Here is a 21,129-nt window from a genome sequence, read left to right as displayed (position 1 = left end):
CACTTCCTGTGTAAACCTTCCTTTGTTTCCACATCAGCACACACTGAGCACACAATAATGTGGATGGCATTTAGCTTAAAGGGAGGAAGATAATGATTGAAATACACAAGCCAGACGAGCGGCTCTGATCTGACTGTCCTGAATGTGTCAGAGGGAAGAGGGGGTCTGTCTGCCAGATATAAGAACACCATGAAGCATCGTGTAGCCAACAGGTCATTCCCTTCACTGCCATCCATGGAAAACCATGTCACAAACTGAACTGATCTCAGCTCTGTCCTGTGTCGTCAAAATGATCAACTGATTATTAAACACCAAAAACCCACAGACATCCATCCTGCTGCTGGAGCTCAGACAATAATAATGTTGAACATGTCCTCTATATTCATATTTCCAATCCCTGCTACAACTCTGAAGTTGTTCCAGTGTCATTTGTGGTTCTGTAATGAGAAGTCCAGCTGATCCACTGGTACTCAGTGGCTGAGGTGGCTGGATGGCCAGGCCTTGATTGGTGCTAGCTGATGCCAGGCAGGATGGTGTCTCTGCTGGCACTGCCAGCTGGACGCCACAGAACCTGCAGGCTACTTTCCATTTAGTTGGAGCCAGTAACTGTCAGCTATAATGAGAAAACGTATCATGTGTGCTCAACAAACACAGAGCAGAGAGGGAAAAAGGAAGAAGAGAGGAAGGAGAACAGAGTGAGACTTCGATCCTGTCCCATTCCACGCTGCAGAGGATTTATGGCTGTTAGGGATGCTGAACAACCTCCAATAGATGATGTGGTGAAGAAAGAGATGGACTGAATTGATTTTACACCAAAATCTAGTATTTTGGTCAAAAACTAACTTGTTATAGTTGGGCTGCAGCCTTTGGTTGTTGTTTGTATATCTGGAGCGTGTAACGAAAATAATTTTCCTCTGGGATTATTAAAGTATTTCTGATTTTGATTCTGATTCTGGTTATAGTTGGGCTGTAGCCTTTGGTTAGATCAGATGCCTTCCATCATCTCAATACATCGAGATACAAAATGAGCAGAAGAAGCAGGGCTGATAGAAAACGATGGAAAAGGGAAGATTAAACAGTGGGAGATTGAGGAAGGAGGTGTGTGATTGGGAGGATGACTAAAGATGAACTGAGCAGAGGAAGTGAATGAAGCAACAGGAGCCGCCGCCGACTGAGTGGCATTAAAACAGTCATGTAGAAAAGGAAGACGTACGCAGCGGGGCACACACAGCGAGCGGATCCACATCTGCTTTTTCCATCTAATCCCAGAACCTCCAAAGAATTCAAATGGGAGAAACAGGGTTGGCCACAGCAGCTCGTTGGCCTCTAATGTTCTCACATCATCGTGATGGTGACCCTGAGCAGCTGTGGGGGACCCATCTGTAGGAGTCCTCCTTGGCTCCTCAGTGCACACATCACAGTCGAGGATTCAGATTTCCTCAGATGATTTTCCTGAATTGAACTAAAGTCTGGGACCAGTTAGAAGTGTGGTTATGAATCCTGGTCCTCAGAACCCACTGTCCTGCATGTTTTAGGTGTCTCCTGCTGCTCCACGCCTGCCTTAAATGAAGGGTGGATTATCAGGCTTCTGCAGCTCTTGATGGCTGCTGAGGAGTGAATGTCATCATCTGAATAAAGTGTGCTGGAGCAGAGACAAATCTATAACATGAAGAGCAGTGGACCCTGAGGACCCGGATTGGGAACCACCGTGTTAGAGGAATCTTTGTATTCCACCAGCTTTCAACTACACAAATGGAAGACATAATTTATCATGGGAGATCTACTTTTTCCAACCACCTTCAAAGAGCTTAAGACAGTTTTTTAAATACCGCGTGAAGTCCTGATACTGATCAGCATGACAGGGACAAACACTTATACCTTATGTATAAATTCTTAAGTTATTCCAACCAGTTTGACCTATTTAAATACGTCTATATACCTTCTGATTATCACTGTGTTCAGTTTTAGGCCTTATATGGGTTTATTTGCACAAAGGAACATAAATACAAAGTAAGATGCAGCCATGACTACAGAGACAGTAGACTGTCCTGTATTTCCTGCAGGTTTGAAGTGATAGCACAATACTGGATTTTAGGGCTGAGTCAGAATCAGAACGAAACCATTAACCACAGTTAACTGGATTGTTAACTGCTGCTAATGAGCATCCATTACTATACATCATGTGCTTAGCTAAAAGAAAAAAAACATGGTCATTTTCTTACTGCTGCGGAATTAACTGTAGCTTAATGTTAAAGTTAATTATTAAAAGCTATAGAAACAAACTTGTAAACTTGTAAATACTGTGAACCTACAAACCAGAACATATACACAAAATAAATACTTTACTATCAACACCTTTAGAAATGTGCAGAAACAGATTATAACTGTGTTTCTGATGTTCTCAGAGTAACTTGGGCTGAACGCATCAAATTCCTTCATGAAATAACGAGCTGGATGATGAAGGAGACTGTGGCTGGCGTAAACCACATTATGGTTTCAGGAAACAGGATCCATCATTACGCTCTGGAAAACCTGGAGCAGGAAATGTCCTCAACAACGTCTGCTGGGAGACGGAGAAACCAAGGAATCCTCCGATCCACATCTTTCAGCTTAGCAGCTCCAGAGAACATGCAATAGGCAGAGGGAGGAACCCAAAATGGCAGAGGTGTGTTCCCCTTCCTCCAGGGTGTGGTTAGAGGAGCGCCGGCCTGGAGCCAAGACGGTGGTCAGGGTGAAAACCACAGAGTGAAAATAGAGGCGGCTGGGTCCAGGACAAGTCCGGTACAGATCAAAGATGGACAGGGCCTCAGCACACAACAAAGCTCTGAGGACAGATGGGCGTGTCTGACAGGCCAACGAGGACATTTGTGCGTGTGTGTAGTTGAGAGTTGATTCTGGTGCAGGACACTGAGGTCAGTCCACACAAGAGACAAAACTGGAACAGTCGGGGGGGAAAAAAGAGGTATGGTATGCAAGCAAACCCTGTAATTACAGAAGCCAATTTCCCAATCACTCTAAACAGTCAATTAACATTTTGGAAAGATTGAAGTGGCAGCATCCACCACCACTGACGCCCAGAATGTTGAGGTGGGCAGAGAAAATGAAACCGTGCAAACTATCCAGAAACAAGCGGTTGTTGTGTCTGGGACAGGCCTACATGTCCCAATGAGAGCAGCAGCGACAATAAGCACAGGAAGAAAAACCTGTTCTCACATGATTAGCGTAGTTTATGACAAAATGAGGGACCTCTCAGGGAAATAAAGGGTATACGGAATCCCCCATAGTGAGATGCATCACTCATGCCATCAGTGCACCAAGGTTATGAACCTAACCTTAGATTTTCTTGAATTAATCCAGAGACCAAATGAAGACCAAATGTTGCTACCATCTGTAAACTTCTCTAAACAGAGTATAGGCACAGCTGTATACCTACACTTAAAAAAAAGTGACTTACAAGAGGCTCCTTGTTTTTGACCAGCCTTATAATCTTCACCGAATTCTCCTCATCATCAACGCCTTCAGGCAGCGGAGGGAGTTCTGGGTCGTACCTCTTCTGAGCAACAGTATCGTGGACAGACAGAAGGCTCTGGAAGAGGGAGAGAACACAGTGATGGATGGCAAAAAGGAAACAACAACCTCAAGTTATCAGCCAAAGTGGAAAGATATTGATTAGCTGCTTTGGTCCACTTTATTTAGCCAATTGGACTTTGATACAGTTAGCTAACTAAAGTGGAGTAATGTAGAGCTTTAATCTAGACTTTAACGACTACATGTCCCAACTGGGGTAAAGCAGGAAGTGTGCTTCTTTTTCCATAGAATTTAGTTTTGGGGGGCATTTTCCACCTCATACGCCAAGCAAAAACAAGAGTGGGTAGAGAACTGAAACTGAAAAGAAAGGTTTAAGTTCTCATTAGAACAAATTCAATTCCATCTTTTTATCCATACTCATCAATGCTCCATGTGGGTGCTCCTTCATGAACTTTCCCCACTAATATAACCTGCTGCTGGATTTTTATTGGCCTTCAGCTGAGTTTGAGGATGTTTTCATCATGATTTTGCAACATTTTCTTGGAACACCAGAAAACATTTGTTTCCTGAGCAAGTGCCACTTGGGAAATTGGAAGTATTCCTGTAAAGCTGGTTGTTTCTCCACCATATCTATGCAGAGATGCACCTGCTGGCATTATTAAGCTTGAATGACGGTAGCGCTGTGTTTGGAGGGTGGGAAGTAGTGAGGGGGTGGGGGGGGGGGTGAGCAGCTCATACACAAGAGTCATTGACACTGCACATTTGTAGCTGGATAACAGAAGATGAATGGTGAAGGTGCAGCAGGAGTTTCTTCAGCTCCATCCAGAGCTGAAGAAAATATCTCAGTCTGCATATTTGTACAAAACAGCTTCTGACTCAGAGGCCTCCATCTTCTTAGTTTCATTTTCCTGTTTTTCCTTGTTTTTTCTCCCACAGGGTATTCATGAAAACCAGCTATAGATTGGATCTGTATCAGGTTCATGTTTTCCAACAACATCCTCTGGTGAAAGTGACACTAAAACCTGGAGAGGGGGAAGTGGGCTCTGTTTTATTTTTAGGTTTGATCCATGTTGTGTTGTGGCTCTTTATGGTGACAGCCTGTCAGTCACAGTAGCTGATCTCAGGTCAGGCAGGCATCTATCAGCCTCTCAGCAGGGAAAAACAGCCATGCTGGCCTGGGGCCCAAACAGCAGAACTACAGAGTTCCGCTGCTGCTGAGAAGAATTAGTCCCCCGAGGTAATCACCATCAATTTCAGAGTTATGGAAACATCTTTTGCTTTGTTTTATGCATTCTTTACACTCCACTTCCACTGTCAGCTGAAGGTCAAACCCCTGATTTATAATGCAGAAGATAATCAAATCTAAAAACAACCTGACCTCAGCTGTTTAAAAACTTTGGCTTAAGACTTTGTTGCAAGATTTAGATCAGAGGATTTATGTTTCCAACAAAATTCAGATTTATCTTGTTCCATCTAATCTCAACCTTTTCCCCACTGCTGCCTCTGTACTCTGAAGAACAGACCTAACACCACAACCTGTGGATCTATGTCCATCCATGGATCTTCCTTAAACTTGGATCTGCTCCCCCCTGCCATATCCTCCCACACATCATCCACTAATAACTCCAAACACAGCAACAACTAATTCCTCGTAAAAATCTTCTTGGAAGTTGCATTAACAGCTGGATGCTAATGGGGAGCACATGGAGCGTGCCCTGGCTGCTGATCGTTGACACGGAGTACAACTCAGGTACAAATGTTTCACAGACGCAGTTCTTTGCAGGGAAACATTCCTGCTGGGCTGACCTGAGTCAGTGGGCCTTGTCTCAGTGTTGGTGGATTAGCCAACTAATCAGATCTAGAGTTGTATTCCTGTAAAGGTTCTGCTGCTGAAGCCTGATGTACAAAGGAGCACTCTGGATTGCACAATGTTCCTGATGCGCTTACTTGTACAATAATACAATAGCACAATAAAAGCAATAAAACAGGCAGCAATAAAAGTCAAACAGCAGTAGAGAAAACACATATGAACACACTATCAACAAATGGACAAACTTGGAGTAAATGGAGTAAATATTATCTCTATTATTGTTATTATTATGTATATGTCAGAGGTGGAAGTGATGTAGAGGTGTACATACACATATAAACATATATGTCCACAGTGTGAGGAGTGCAGATAATAGGAATGCTGAAATAAGTGAGAATTATATATTGTGTTATCTACATGAGGTAGGTGTGTTTGGTATACAGTAATCTGAGCAACAGTGTAGAATATAGTCTTCAAACTCCATGTTGCGCTGGTGGTTGAAATAGAGGAGCAGAAGGTGATGGTTTGAAATCCATATTAGATTGAAAAGCTTCTGTCGCACACCTGCAACTACGGAGGCCATCATTGTTGTTGTCGTTGGCTACGGAGCGCATGCACGTTAAGCCAGACCCAGCTTCGTCTGGACAGGGCCGGGATGAAGGATCTCTTCACACCCCTGCAGTCTGACACCTAGACTAATTGAATATTAGCATGTGCTGGGAAGGAACTTCAGAGTGAATTGTTGTTTCTGGCAGGAGCCAAATAATCACGAGGACAAAGTGTTGAGAAGGAAACCCATCTAACTCTCCCACTGATCCTTCTCAGTGAAGACAGCTCTGTCTGGCTGAAACACCCGGAGGACCCGATAGATGGCCAAAGTTAGGTATTAGAAAATAAAATGTGTAATTTTCTTTTGTAGCCATCTGCATCTGGTTTATAAGGGTAGCGGCTGCAGCCAAGACGAATGAAGAGAAAAGACCTGCAGCTGTTACCTTTTCACACTAATGCTTCAGCTGTAAAAAAGCAACAATTAAGATCCAAAGCTACATGTATAATAAAATGTATAATATTATTAAATTCTAAATTAAAAATGAACAAATTCAACTAACAAAAAATATAATAAAGAACAGAAGTGATACCCACCTTCATATGGGGGTTGCCCAGTAGTTTCACAAGTTCTTTTATGTCTCCATTCTCCGATTTTCCCTCAAGATGCTTTGAAAGCTAAAAAAAGGAAGAATGCAAACAGAATTGTCATTAAAAAGTTTTTATAATACAATATTCCACATCAAGTGAAAGATTAACATAAATTAACCTTAATTATGTGGTAAAAAAACAACAACTATTTACCAGATTAATTTCCTTAAAGCTGTAGTAAGTAACTTTTGTAAAAATTTTATTTTTAACACGTTTGTTAAAACTGCCACTATGTCCTGACAGTAAAATATGAGGCAGATTATCTGTGAAAAAAAATCCAGCCCCTCTGGCTGCTCCGAGTGATCCTGCTGTCATTTGCAGAAATACACAGCTCCCGATCAGAAACAACCAATCAGGGCCAGAAGGCTCTGATTGGTTGTTAGCAGTGTCGTACACTCTTGTGTATGAGCTGCTCACACATCCCACCCCTTTACCCAAGTGACACCTGCTCAGGAAACAAAGACAAGTAAACACTGATGTAGCATGGCAGGCTCCACTGTGGGGGAGGAGCAGAGGAGGGACAAGAGAACAAAGGGAGGGACCTGGAAGGTGTGCTTGTTCAAATTTTCAGGCTAAATCCTCGATTGTCTCAAAACTCCCTACTGCAGCTTTAACCTTTCTTAGATAGAGTTCATATTCAAGCATTTTACAAGCATGTGAAACCTGAAAAAATGTGGTATTAGAGGACAACATTATAATTGGTTAGACTTATTAAAAAATTTTCATCATAACTATATTCTACTTCTTATACTTCATGGATAATCTTTCAAGCTGCTGTCCTTGTCACGGCAGGGTTGAAGGATTTAATCATTTAATCACCTGGTGCTGTCCATGGTCCTGAGCGGAAGAAAAACACTGAGACACTTGTACTTATCATAATTAAGACTGACAGCTTGCAAAACGTAATGTGAGATAATCTATTTTTGAACCAAAACACCCAAATGAGCAACCATTCGGGTCAAGTTTATTTCTAGCTTAATGATCTGTTTGGACTGTTTTGCTACTAAAAGTTCTCAAGTGACATTTTTGAAAAAAAGTAAAAACAAAAAAATATATATCTCTCTCTCTCGCATATATATATATATATATATATATATATATATATATATATATATATATATATATATATATATATATATATATATATATATATATACACACACACACACACACACACACACAGATAATTGCCGTCCCAAGCAAAAGCCATTAAATGTTTTTTTTTTTTTTTTGTATTTTGCAGGATCATTTTGTAGTGAGGAACAACAGGAGCCCTGGGAAGCTCTTGAAGCTGTAGGAAGATTCTGGAGCTGTAGAAATATCTTAGAGCTGCTGGAACAATCTTAGCTGATGAAAACTCAGAAGCTCCGAGGTGTGACTTCTGCAGGGAGTCTGTGTAAACTCGGTATTACAGCTTATCTTGTTAGAGGTTGTATTTGTGCCTAAAGGCTGGTTCACATGACAGGATTTTAACATAGTCAGCCAATTTTCAAATCTTGAGAGACACCACATGTAACGATAATTTTTCTTCCCGATAAAATCTGTTTGTTCGTACAGTGTCTCATGTCCAGTCTAATGGGAAGCTCAACAGAACACACAAACAGATTTCACTTAAGATCATTCAGATGTCAGACAGGAAATCTTGTGAATCAAGACGGGGAAAACATAACAAAAAGAAAATTAGTTGGTTAAAGAAGCGGAGACAACGCGGCCGGGGGTCTACGTTTGCTGCACTATTAAATGGAGGTGAGTTGGTTGTTTTTTTTTCTTTCTGGGAAAGAAAAAAAACTTTCTGATTGGTTACGTGTCATATTCAACAGGTATGCTAATATTTCTTCAGGGGACACCATACGCACTAGGATATCGGGGCAAGACAATCCAACATGTTGAATATCCCTGATTTGAGGTCAGAGCGGTCCTGATGTTCCACCAAGTGGACCAGATCGCTGTTAACACATCACACACCGCAGGAATATCTCTTAAGATTATTTTAAGAGACACACCAATAATCGGCGCCTCTCGGAAAGGGAGTATGGGGCGAAAATTGGGCTAAAATCCTGCTGTGTGAACCAGCCTTAACGAAGGAGTGTGCCACCAAAAGACCCAACAGACCAGCCTAAAGAACCTTATGATCAGGGTTCTGTAGATTGTGGAGACATGGAAATTGGCGACGCAGATGGTAAATTAGTGAATTGTATCATTGTTCCTCTCAGACATTCAATTTTAATCCATATCTGACTGGATCAACTTTATCCTAAGCATTTAAACTGCAGGGTTATTCACGCTTGCACTAGTGAGCTATAATGTCTCATAAAGACCTTTCAAATTATCGAACTTATGTCCATAAGCCAGCTAATATCTTCAGTCAAAGTCTGCACAACATTTCATCGGACAGTTCTGCCGTCATGCTCTTCTGATTATCACCAGGGTGATGTGTATCACAGATTAAGAGATAAATTGTAAGAAGGTGTGAGCTAATCACCATGATATTGTCACCATGGCGACACTTGAGCGTAACGCTTTGTCGCTGCTTGAAGACCTTGCAAAAGGGTGATTAGGAGGGAACGTGTTTTCAGGCATCAAAGATCTCCTGGTCCATTATGATGACTGGCTAGTGTGCCGATTAGACTCCCTAGAGTATTGCATGCTGGTATAACCTACAGGGGACAGTGGCTACACCCTCAGGTGCTGGGTCCTAACCTGCTCTTTAAACCCCAGAGCACAGGGAAGGTGTGGTTTAATCTCATCCATACCCTTGCACGCTCAAAGGTGGAGCGGGCCATCAGCTCTCCTGAATTGCTGGTGGCGATGTTTGATGCATCTGGGGGGTGGGGGACTCTTCTTATTCGGGGGGAGAGGGGCATCTCTCCTGGCCTCCTCCCTCCTCAGAATGGCAAACCGGACGCACCATCTCCTCCAAGGCAGGAATTTCAACACAGAGCACGATGTTGCTTGGCCTCCGTGAGGATGGTTAGTACAGCAATATGATTCACTTTTTAACAAGTTCCTTTAATGTGGACAACATCTGTGCTTTTACCTCTGATTTACCTGTTTAATAAATGCCTTTCATCTTTTCTCAGTTTATTTGCTCTGTACTCCATGGTTGCCATTGGTTAACCATAAAATAACAATAATCAGCTGACTCATTTAAATACACATTAACATTCATGAGGTGAATTAATTTATGAGTGAATCTGGCCGTGTAGAGGGCAGACCATGAGGAAAAACCGGGTACGCAAATGTTCAGGCACAGCTGGGATTTATAAAGTGAATCTTTTTTGCTGGTGTGCATGTTTTATGAATCAAGATTTCTTTTGATGTACGCCATTTTTGGCGTTGGGCATATACAAGCTTTTAGTGTAGATCAAACACAATGTTTTACAAATGAGACACCAGGTGGATTTTGCTGTAACAGAAGAAAGGCAATACAGATTTTTGCGAAGCTAAAAAAGAAGGAGCCAGAAGTTTATTTAAAGGAAAAAGGATAGGACCCAAGGACCAGACCAGGAAGCAGAGTTGTAGTTTAACAAACCTACTGTAGTGTCTGAACTGTTACTAACACATTGCCTCATTACCCATGCCCATTCACCTATTACCCCACAGAAACATTGTTTCTTCCATGGCCCAAATAAAATGGATTAAAAGCCAACCTAAAAGAATGTAATGGCTGCCATAGTCAGACTTTCTCCTCGGAAAGTGACACAAACTTTTTAAGGCCGATTGTCAGATCCAATATGGCAGCTCCTCGCATCACCAACATTCAGCTAGGTCAGGTTTCTATGGGTGGACTGAGCAGTGGAGCCACCTGTTGTGAGCTGCAGGCAGTGTAGTTGCACCCAGACGGGGTTTAAAGGCCACTTTATGTTAGCTAATAAATTCAGTCCCCGTTACCTGAAACCTAAACCTGAAATCAAACAGTAGATCTCTCTGCTTTCTCTTCAGTCCTCAACCACCACTTGAATAGAGCTCATTCGGAGCAGCATGACGGCTGAAAACCGATCTGTTTCAAAAATACACCACGAGGCTCTGAGCTGACAGGATTCTTGGGGTTGGGATCTGCTGACAGACCCTTTCATACACAATCTATGGAGTTCATCCAAATGTCTAATAATCCCAGGGAGACTCTACAGGGCATTTACAAAATGTTAAATTAACAGTCTGTAATTTGATAGAAAAAAGGGAAAATATGTAATGCAGAGGAAGGATAGAGGCTAACAGTTGGGGGTCTTTGGAGTAGCCTGGACTCCTACAATGATCTGGGGAAGCAGAGCCAAGACTTAGGAAAGAGAAAACAGGCCCGATCGTTCACACTCTGATGAGCTGTTTTTTAATTGCATTAATGTCCTTTTCCTAGTTTTGGGATGAAGGCCAAATGACAAAAAAGGTTTCATAAAATTACTCAGGGCAGAGACCTTGGTTTCTTGACAACTGATCAAAGAGTTCATCACAGGCCAAAAAAAAACCCCGTCAAAACAAATAGTTTTTATCTGTTTTCTTTCATCCAGCACCCATCACCAGGTACAACAATATAAACAGAAGCTGAAAAATCTTACTTCTTCGGCCAGAACTGTTGCACTTTCCAGGACAGGAACGGGTTTGCTCTCTTCATAGTGCTGCAGCCGTTCGTGGATCTAAAAAAATAAATAAAAATCTAAGTATTAAGGAGGGTTGAAGAAAGGAAGAAGGTGGTGGGGTGGAGGTTAAAGTAAAAGAATCAAACCCAGAGATCTTTGACTCTCTCATCTCTGCACAAGTAAACTCAAAGTGGCATACCATATAGGACCCCCCCCCCCCTTTTTTTTCTTACTTAGAATCTGGGAGTCTGTGTATTCATTTGGTTATTATTGAATTCACAGTTTATTTTAGCAGCCTATAGTCATTTTCTCAGTTTCTTATTTGAGCGCTGAGAAACAAATTCAGTTCCAGCAGTTTTTAAATGTGCAGACAGGCAGATTACTTATACAACAACGTGTTTTTATAGCCCTAGTATCCACTTTACAAACCAAAAGGTTTTCCACCAGCACCTATTTATTTTTATGGCCCAGAGAGGCCCTAAAATCATTTCCACAGTCGGAGCAAATTGGCTCAGCTGTTCCAACTGTTCAACGTTGAGAGACGAAGCTGTTTCTCTAAGGAGCTGCTGAAATGGAAAGTTGGAGACAAACACATTCGACCGTGTGCTACTAATTGATTACAGTCCTCAAAGAAACACTTTAATCAGCCCAAAACTGAAGTTTGGAGCAGGGAAAAACAAAACAAAACACAGAAACCACACAACACCCTACTGCTGTCAAACATACAACAGTCTACTGACAGAGTGGTTCTAAACCCCCTACGGCTCTGGCATTCTGGTCTAGAAGCAGCAGAGAAGACATTATGGTGATAGCCTGCAGGCCGCTGTCAGCTCTCGTCACCGAACGGACTGGGTCCAGTTTCCTCCCACTAGTAAATCCCCAAAGCCCTGCTCAGCCCAGAATGGCGACGAGCTGAGTCTGGGTCAGACGGAGTTGGACCGTGGGCCTGGAGCCTCCGGCTGAAAATAAGGAGAATTCCTGGATGATGGGGGAGCAGAGTGACGAGGCTCAGAGGGGCTTCCAAGTTCAATGTCTGCAGTAACGATTCATGTACGTGACATTGCTTGCGCACACACCCACGCGAACACTTAAAAAAACAATGGAATATCGTGAAAAAGTTCGATATTTATTCTCCTGAGCGTATCTCGTATCAATTCATTGTAATTATAGTGAAAAATATTTCTTGAGATTTTAATAATTGTCACTTATTGTCACAAAGATAATGAAAAACTAACATTCAGCATCACAGGATATTAGAATAGGACATAAGATCAATACCATAAAGGGTATTTTAAACAGAAATGCCAAGCTTTTAGTGACGTACCTATATTTCTATGCACTCGATTGGGCCTCGTTTTGGATGAATCAGTGGACCAACACCAGAAGATGACATGGCAACCCAAATCACCAGTGACTGTGGAAACGTCACACTGGACTTCAAACAATGTGGATTGTGTACCTCTCAACTCTTCCTCCAGACTCTGGGACCTTGAGTTTCAAACTAGACATGCAATTGAAGGTATATTTACACTACAAAAAAGTTTATATAGATTTATTGTGGATGTTGGCCTTATACGGAGTCCTGTTTAGATGGAACACCTTACCAAAAAATATTTGGAGATGAATCACAATAATGAATTTAGAACAGTTTTGAGGAGGTGTTCACAAGAAAAACAACAATCCTGAAGGACTTTATCAATCCTATATTATAAGATATTCATTGTGTATGTTCTATATGCACACATTATGTATATGTATCACAAAAATATGTTTGGGTATATGTATATGTTTTCATAGTGGTATATTTTTTTTTTCATTTATTACTGTGAATGCATCGCGTTTTTACTGTTTAAAGTTTGATTTGCTTCTCCTCCAACAATTTTTCTCCGATTTCAACCATTCAACTTTTAAACTATTCAGTTTCTTCTGGAATTGATGGCTATATCTTTTTGTACTTTTAACTTTTCAACTTTTTAAAATATTCAGCTTTTTCTGCAAATTTTCAGCTTTTTTTTCTCCAATAGGAAATGAATGTAATTCACTAAAATTCCGCTCATTTCAGCTGCTTTTTGACAGCTTACTGCTTCAGCCTAATTTCAGCTAGAAACGCCATTCAACTTTTAAAATGTAGTGATATCTTTCAGCTATTATGGTATATTTCAGCTTTTTCATATATTTTACCATTTTCATATAGTACCTCCTTAAAATAATTTTGGCTTTTCAAGAAATTCAGCAAATAACATGCATTGCTATGGTAGTCAAGGAGGCAGTTATAGAGTGCGCACTCTAGAAATTCAACAAATTCTTCTTCTCTGAACAACTTCTTCTCACTCGCTCAATTTTCAACCTATCCACATGAATTATACATCAAAACGTAGGACTTTTTGTCTGGATTCAGGAAATGTAACCCTTATTGGTGTAGCATTTATAGTTTTTTTGCAAATCACCTCAGAGCGACACAAACCCGAAACCTCCCCCATTCATTTCCTATGGAGCGGTTTTGAAAAATGACGTCTGAAAATCCAAAACATCACACGTTTTCCCATCGTCGCTACTCCTAAATCGTTTGATGTACAGGCATGAGACTTTCACACATGAATGTCCCAACCCTTCTGGCACTCACAAAAAATGATTTTTTTTTTATAACTGTTACGGTTTTGCCGCAGGAACAATTTGTTCGGGAGTAGCGAATGTGCAAAATCCTGAAAATGCTTTAGTGCTGCATTTTTCCACATGATCCACTTTTTTACATTGTCGCTGTGCCTACACCGATTTTTGTACAAACATAAAAATGAGCAACATAGTTCTCGAAAGCCTGCTGATACTCACAGTGAAAGAATTATTTTGATATCTCTTATACTTTTTCAGCTAGAGCGATTTGTTCGGGACCGTTTTTAGAGGATTTTTGAAATTCCTTAAAAGTCCCCTTTAGATCATAATTTTTTACACCTTTATTAAAATATTTCCAGCAAAAACTGATAGTTTGTCTTGTTCTCCTATCCGTTACGAAATAAACGCAGAAAAAATTACGTCTCTACCATTTACGGATCAGGAGATATGGAGCGCTGTTTGAGGCAAAGTATTCCATTCTATTCCAATGAGGCAGAGTCTGAGCAAAGTCTCTGCACTTCGGTAAAATGGTCAGCTGCAGGTGTGAGTGAGTTTCCATGACGACGGAACTCTGAGGGCCAGAGGGAGAGGCTCTATTGGGATAAAATGGCAACTTTCGACACCCACTGCAGTGGCTGTGATTAATGTAGGAATTTGAAATTCGCACAGTCACTTCTTCTTAACATTTTAAAATTTTCATGTGATTATCAGCCATGTGTCACTTTTCTGGCCCATTTTGGATTTCACATGCTTTCCTATTGGGCCTTGGACTCCAACAGGACCTGGCATGAGGCCCAGAGACGACCCGATTGGCCAATACAGCACCACGCACCTGTGGGAAATGGAGCTACACACCATTTTGGTCAAATGTTGAATTCTGGGCCCAGATTTGGTGAGGCTGAGTTGCTAAAGGAGGCCAATCTGACCCATGAACTTTGGTCACGTTTGGTGACATTAAGTATTGGCACCCCTTTTTGAGGCACTTCCCAGTACAGGATTTGGACCAAACTGACAGAGTACAATCACCCGGTGATACTGAACACAACCATGTTAGCGGCTAACTGTTAGCATGTTGCTAACCGGAAGTAGCTCTAGGAAGTTCGTACAAACTTCTGCTTCACAGAGTCTATACTTCCTTTAGAGAGAAAGCTGCACAGGAAATTTGGCCTACGTCGCATAATGTATCTCCAAGCTATGAGGTGTCAAACATCCAATGCTTTTCAATGGGGGGCAAAACCCCTTATACTCCTAGAAATGCAGGCCCACATATGGCTACAGTATAATAGAGTTTGAAATTCTACTTCTGCTTTGTTAAATGATTCAGTGTTTAGAATGAGTTAGGAAATGTTTGGTGCCATTCCCTCAGTTTTTTCTTCTTCTAATCATTCAGCTATTGTTCTTTCATGTTCAAATTCTTCAACTTTTTTCAAATTATTCAACTTTTTCAACTTCTTCAATGCTTTTCAGCTATTTTTTCTCTTCTTCATAGAACTTCTGCATCTTTTGCTTAATCATTCAGCTTACTGCATTCACAGTGCATTTTCACAAGAAATGCAAATTTTTCTAGTTTTATTTGTTGTTCCTTAGTTTTTAGCTGTATATTTTGTCAAAGTGGAGTAATTTGTGTATGATTTGTATTTTAGTTGTTGATGTTGAATGTGTGACCCCAGGAAGAGTAGATGCAGGGAACTGCACCTAATGGGGAGCCAAATAAAATGAAAGAAAGAAAGTCCCATCTTAAGAGTTCCACTCTGTTGCTGTTGATGAAATTTTTGATTCTCCACCCGGCGCTCTGACTCCTCTGTCTGTTCCTCTACTGCAGGCGGCCATAAAAGGAGCGGCTCCAGTTCCTTCATCTGTCCTCATCATCTTTGGAAGAAAACTGGTGAAATGAGCAAGTTAGGCTGCCAGTGTCTTCAGCACTCCAACATACCACAGTCCCAGTAACATCTGCTGAGCTACTTGGTGCTCCGCCGCCTCCACTTACTGACTTACTGAGGAATTTCTCCTCTGTGAGCAAATGCTTTTATTTACTATTCAGGACATTTTCCAAGCTGCTGTCCATGACGCATTCATGTGTTTTAAGTCATTCTCCAACGTTTAGCAGAACACCTTCTCTTTCCCCACAGTGAGGCAGCGCTGTTGCTGGCAAATAAAAAAAAATTGTCCTGTGGAATAAAAATCGAAGAAATAACAGATCAAGTGGGCTTCCAAAAACAACATGTGGGCTTAAAACCTTAAGAGGAAAACCAGCAACACAGGTAAGGATGGATCCGATGAAGTCCAGTGAGGCCGGACTGGAATAGAAACAGAACATCTGTCTAAATCTTTCTTAGAAGACCTCAGAGTGCTGCCGAGGGCCGCTTCAGGTTAATGGTCAAACACCGCTAAGACCTTTTAAACCATCTGTGGACTTTCCTGTGATCAAAGCAAACGCAGGAGGAAGAACAACAAACACCTTCAGCTTCCATCATCAACAGAGAGGAAGAGTCGAGGAAAAGAAGCAGAGCCACACAAACACTTATTCAGAGAGGATTTAGGATTCAAGCCTGGCACAGAGGAAATAAAAGACTGTGTAAGGAAGCAGAAGGTGAGCTAGATGGAGAGGTGAGCTGATGGAAAGAGGAGAGCTCTGTAGATCACAGGGATGGATTGTGTTTCTGTTTCTTTGTCCTTCAATGAAGTCTCTGCTTAAAGTTCACGGCCCAGAACATCTCCAGTAAGACCAGGTGGAGCCCATGATGACCATAGGGCAGTGCTTCTCAAATATTAGGGCACACAAATAGCCTTGCCCTTTTTTGTCCAGAAAATACAGGCTTTCTAAATCCTTTTAAATGACAACAGCACCCCCTGCTGTTTGGTCTGCACCTGCAGTCAGCAATATGACTGGGAAGGGATTCTCAGTAATCCCCAGAGCAATGGTTTGACTGCTTTGAGGTGATGAATGGTTGTCTGTAGGTAAATAATATTAATAACCTCCTAAAAAAATGTATAAAACTTAATGTAACTGAACTTAGTCTTTAATATTATTGGTTTGATATTATTTCTGCCTTATTTTCAACTAACCTATTTTGGGTCTCTGAATTGTATTGATGATGAGGTTTGTGGCTTTCCAGAGAGGGAACATCCGCAGGCAGTGAACATTTTTGTTTCATTCTTTGTTTTGACTACATGTACTAGTTGGGCTAAAAAAATTGATTGTTGTTAATATTATATAGTTGTTAGAAACTATTGTTATATAATGTATTTAACTGTTATAAACTTTAAAAAGGAATTCTGAGTAACCTTTAGGGTAATGGCTTTAAAGTATTAAGACAGAAGAAATAAAAGTCACACTCTTTGGTTTGTGTTAAAAACTAAGAAAACAGGAAGTTTCTTTATTTAACTGTGTGCCACAGAAATGGAGGTACAAGACCTTCTTTTACTACTTTATGGACGCTTAGTTTGCTCTGTGGTGTTTTGTAGTGTGGTTTCACCATCAAAAATTGAAATGAGTAGAAAGATTGGTAAATAAATTGACATTTTAAAATATACACTAATTTCATACACAAAACTTGTTCCAAGTTTATTTTTATTTATTTTTTTGTCAAGCACAGTTGAAAAATGAGCAACCCACAGACGACCATTTCCACAATAGTCTTTTTCTGTCTAGTTCATTTACAGCTGAATTAAAACCCAAAAGAAAATTCTAAAATTTCTGTATTCAAATTTCAATAACTACAAACTAGTTAAAGTTTCAATACGTTTTACTATTTAGGTTGAACATTCAGTGTGAGAATCTCAGGGTTAAACATAAATTAATTTGGGTAAGCACTCTAAAGATGTTTTTATGCATTTTTTTTTGGGGGGGGGGGTAAGTAGACAGAAAGCATCTGCATGCATGCATGCACAGCTTAAAAACTCAAATCACAAAATATGTTGTTTCTTTGTTCTGTGATTCTAAATGACAGTCCAAAACAGGATCAACATTATATTGAAATTTATAATGGGAAAAGGCTTCTGTTTGGCTTTCAGAGTTGACGTACCCTTTGATATTCATCATAGGGAACGCCATAAATCTGGGAGGGTGAGTAGTCTGATTGGTACCCAACATATGCAGTCCAGTATGTCTGAAAATGAGCTCATTCACTGAAAACGGTCTCAACTTTCTACCTCGGTCCAAGAATCCACAGCAGCAAAGTAACCTACTATTAAAGGTCTGCAGCAATTTGTGAAGAACAAACTGGAGAGCCCACATCAATAATGTTAAGAAACAACGAAGCAGGAGCCAAGCCTGCTAGCAGCTAACAGGAATTTATGGCAATCTGACTGACCACAAAATGAGGGATCTGAGAGGCCGACCAAAGGCCCGCTGACAGGAACTTGGTCAGAAGAGAGAGTCCCACCTGAGGCAGGTGGAAACTGAACACTGGTTCACATTTTCTGTGGATTTTTTCTGGAGTGGGACCTTGGCAGCAGAACAATAAGTGAGGAGAAGTTTATAAAAAGTTTGCTTCAGTGACCTGTTTTCATTAAAACTCTCTGTGTTGTTTTAGCTATGCTAGGTATACACAGCAGAACTCACATTTCATGTCAGTTCTGATCCTGAACTGATGTAAAGTCTGTAAATGAGGTAAACTGATGAGCCTCCAGCCCTGCTGAGAGAAAGTCATCATTTCATTGGTATGAAATAATCTGACCAGAACTATGGGAGGGTCTCCCCACTGGATGATGAGGGTTGGTGACCAGAGACAAGTCCTCATCAGGGTCTGAAGGCTCTCTTCTCTCATGTCTCTCTCCATCTCCATCACTTCCTCTGGTTCTTTGCCTCCAGACACAATGAGCAGCAGCCGATGAGCCATTGTGAACCAGGCGAGGCCTGAGTGTTTCCATGATGGGAAGTTTGTCATATTAACATGATGTGTGCTTTCTCTGCACCATTTAGCTTCTCTGACTATCCCAGTCAGAGCCTTTGGAGATTTGGTGGTGGGGCTTTAGAGGAAGAGGATCGTTAAGCTTCTATTAACAGTGTGCTGACATTAGCCATGTTCTCCTCAATGCTGGTTCTGACTGCTGCTCTATGCTGTAAGGTGAGATGGGTGTACTCTTTTGTGTTTTACGGTCTAGATGTCTATAGATTGGGTGGGTTAGCTAATGGCTGCTTTACATCTCAGTAAAGTAGAAAGCAGAGGAAAATGGTTCTGCTCATCTGGAACAGAACAAGAGACTCTCTATGCAGCTCAGCCCATCTCCACTGAACAAAAAGGAAAAGAAGACTGAGCCACTGTAAAAAGTCCTGTTTTATAAAGACAAAACATAGCTCTCTGATTAAATATTTAAGTATTGAATCAGTAACAGGATTTGACTGTAAGTGCATTTTAAGTGGTTGTTTTTTTCCCCTGAGATCTCAGAAATCTGCCAATGAACCCTTTTGTCAAACATAGAGCTGGAAATAAGCTTTTTTACAAGCTTACAACCACAGACCTGTGGTTGGAGCTTGATCTAGTTCCTGTCATTCATCCATCCTTTACCTCATGTCACTGATATCTGCAGAAGAAAGAAAATGGTGCTCTAAAAGGCTGCACCTAGTTTTGTGTGCCCACCAGCTGTTAGAATCTTGCAAAGCAAACACTCATATTCATTCATTTTTTGGCTTAGTTTGAGAATCTGACTTTCCAAACGGAAAGCGCTTTCCCTGAGAAGAACTGACACCACTACGCCTGGAGCTTCTCTTCCAACAGCCCATAATAATCAGGAGTGGTTAGAAGACCAGATTGACCCCAGGAGCTCCACCCTCATGTCTGGCTAGATATCTCAGAAATATAACGCTACCTTCATTAGTCTCACCACGGGCTCTGAACTAGGCAGTGTTTTCTTTGGGGCCTCAGAGAACCAGAACCTGAACATGATCAGGCGCTGCCCATCATTATCTGGGTTCAAGCTGCTTTCTTCTGTGGCCATCCATAACAATCTGAGCATCAAATGAAACCCGTCTGGCTTCTTCAAGTCCCATCATCAGAGCTTTGACTGGTGGCTAGAGAAAGACCAGTAAAGGGGGAAATATACAATAACAGAACGTACAAATGGTCACTGGTGTCTTTTTTAACACACAACAATATGCAAAGTCTAAAATCAACGCTAAAACCTGGTGATTTTCTATTAGTAAATTGATGAATTGAGTGAAACAGATGCAGAAAATCACAAAACAATAGAAGATTTGCTCCACAAAAAGTCTTCCAAGTTCTAAATAATAACATTATGAGAAATTATTCCTGCCTATAATTTAATGATCAAAGCCCAATTCTGCCCCTTTTCCTGGGCATGGGACAATTGACCCGTTTGCCCCCCGCTGTCAGCAGACGTAGCCATTGGTGCAAAACTCTGTTCATACAGTAATGTCAAAATTCTTCTACAAAGGTCGGGTGACAAAGTGCAATCAAGACTGGTGCAAAGTTCAAGTATCTGCTCAATCCTTCTTACAATTGTTTGGGAAATAACTTGTCCAGAGCGAAAAGGTGAAGATGGATTGGGTCTTGTGTGTTGCTAATAGTGCACCATGTGGATGGGGACTGCTTCTCATCCAAGACAGAGGGCGCACCAAAGGTCCACCCAGGAAAACTGCTGGAAAGAAGGAGGCATCTACAACGAGCAACAATTTTCAACAGTACAATTCGGTGATGGTTACAAAAAGGTTATTATAAAATGGGTTATACAGAGGCTCAAAGATCAGAACACCAATTTTGAACCAGTGACAAAGAAACCTCCCAGATTTTCTCTACTGAGGATCTGTGGCCAGTCCTTAAAAGTCAGCTAACAGAAGAAACAGAAGTCAACTAACAGTGATCAACAGTGATGTGCATCTGTCAGTTCTTGACCGAGAAAGGTGACATCCAGCATTTCAGATAGAACAGCAGAAGTTATGAAAAGTGGTCAACACTGTAATTATCGAGTCTTTAATTAGACTGAAAACAATTGCCATTAAAGAACACTGAAACTCCAAATATTTTGTATTATTCTTCGGTGCAGCACAGAAGCACATAAAATATTTGTCTTTGGCCATGACCGTACGATGGTTTACCCCTTTATGGTGATGTTTTACTGAGAGCAACGTGAGTGTCACGCTCTTAAAAACCCAATATTTAAGTACCACTCTGAAGAAGATCTAGATTTTCCTACCTTCACAAGTGAGTGCAGGCCTCTCTCCCCAAACATGCCCTGCAGGAAGGTGTTGTCCTCCGGACGGCTGACATGGGGCTGCAGCTGGGATGGCAGGGCTGCCAGCATCGCATACAGACCTGCAGAGAATTAAAAAGCACCCATCAGTACAGTTGGAGGTAGCATTCCCTGACACACGAGGATACCTCTGCAACGTGATAAAACAAAACAGAAGTTGTTGTTGTTTTTTTAAAGGGTACATATTCGGTTCATGTT

The 21,129-nt window shown here is 41.2% G+C and overlaps 1 protein-coding gene across 7 annotated transcripts in view; it reads right to left on the bottom strand.

The window, feature by feature from the left end:
* Positions 1-21,129, bottom strand: part of mpp7a (membrane protein, palmitoylated 7a (MAGUK p55 subfamily member 7)) — a 122,193-nt gene that overhangs the window by 51,232 nt on the left and 49,832 nt on the right. For all 7 annotated transcript variants that reach the window (XM_036125106.1, XM_036125109.1, XM_036125110.1 and 4 more), the window contains 4 exons: positions 20,875-20,993; positions 11,089-11,166; positions 6,482-6,562; positions 3,455-3,586 (listed from right to left, as the gene is read on the bottom strand). In XM_036125106.1, the coding sequence (XP_035980999.1) occupies positions 3,455-3,586; positions 6,482-6,562; positions 11,089-11,166; positions 20,875-20,993 (410 nt within the window). The remainder of the gene's footprint in view (positions 1-3,454; positions 3,587-6,481; positions 6,563-11,088; positions 11,167-20,874; positions 20,994-21,129) is intronic.

This window comes from Fundulus heteroclitus, chromosome 21 (genome assembly GCF_011125445.2).
Source record: "Fundulus heteroclitus isolate FHET01 chromosome 21, MU-UCD_Fhet_4.1, whole genome shotgun sequence".
Taxonomy (NCBI): domain Eukaryota; kingdom Metazoa; phylum Chordata; class Actinopteri; order Cyprinodontiformes; family Fundulidae; genus Fundulus; species Fundulus heteroclitus.
This window is presented reverse-complemented; position numbering and strand designations above follow the sequence as displayed.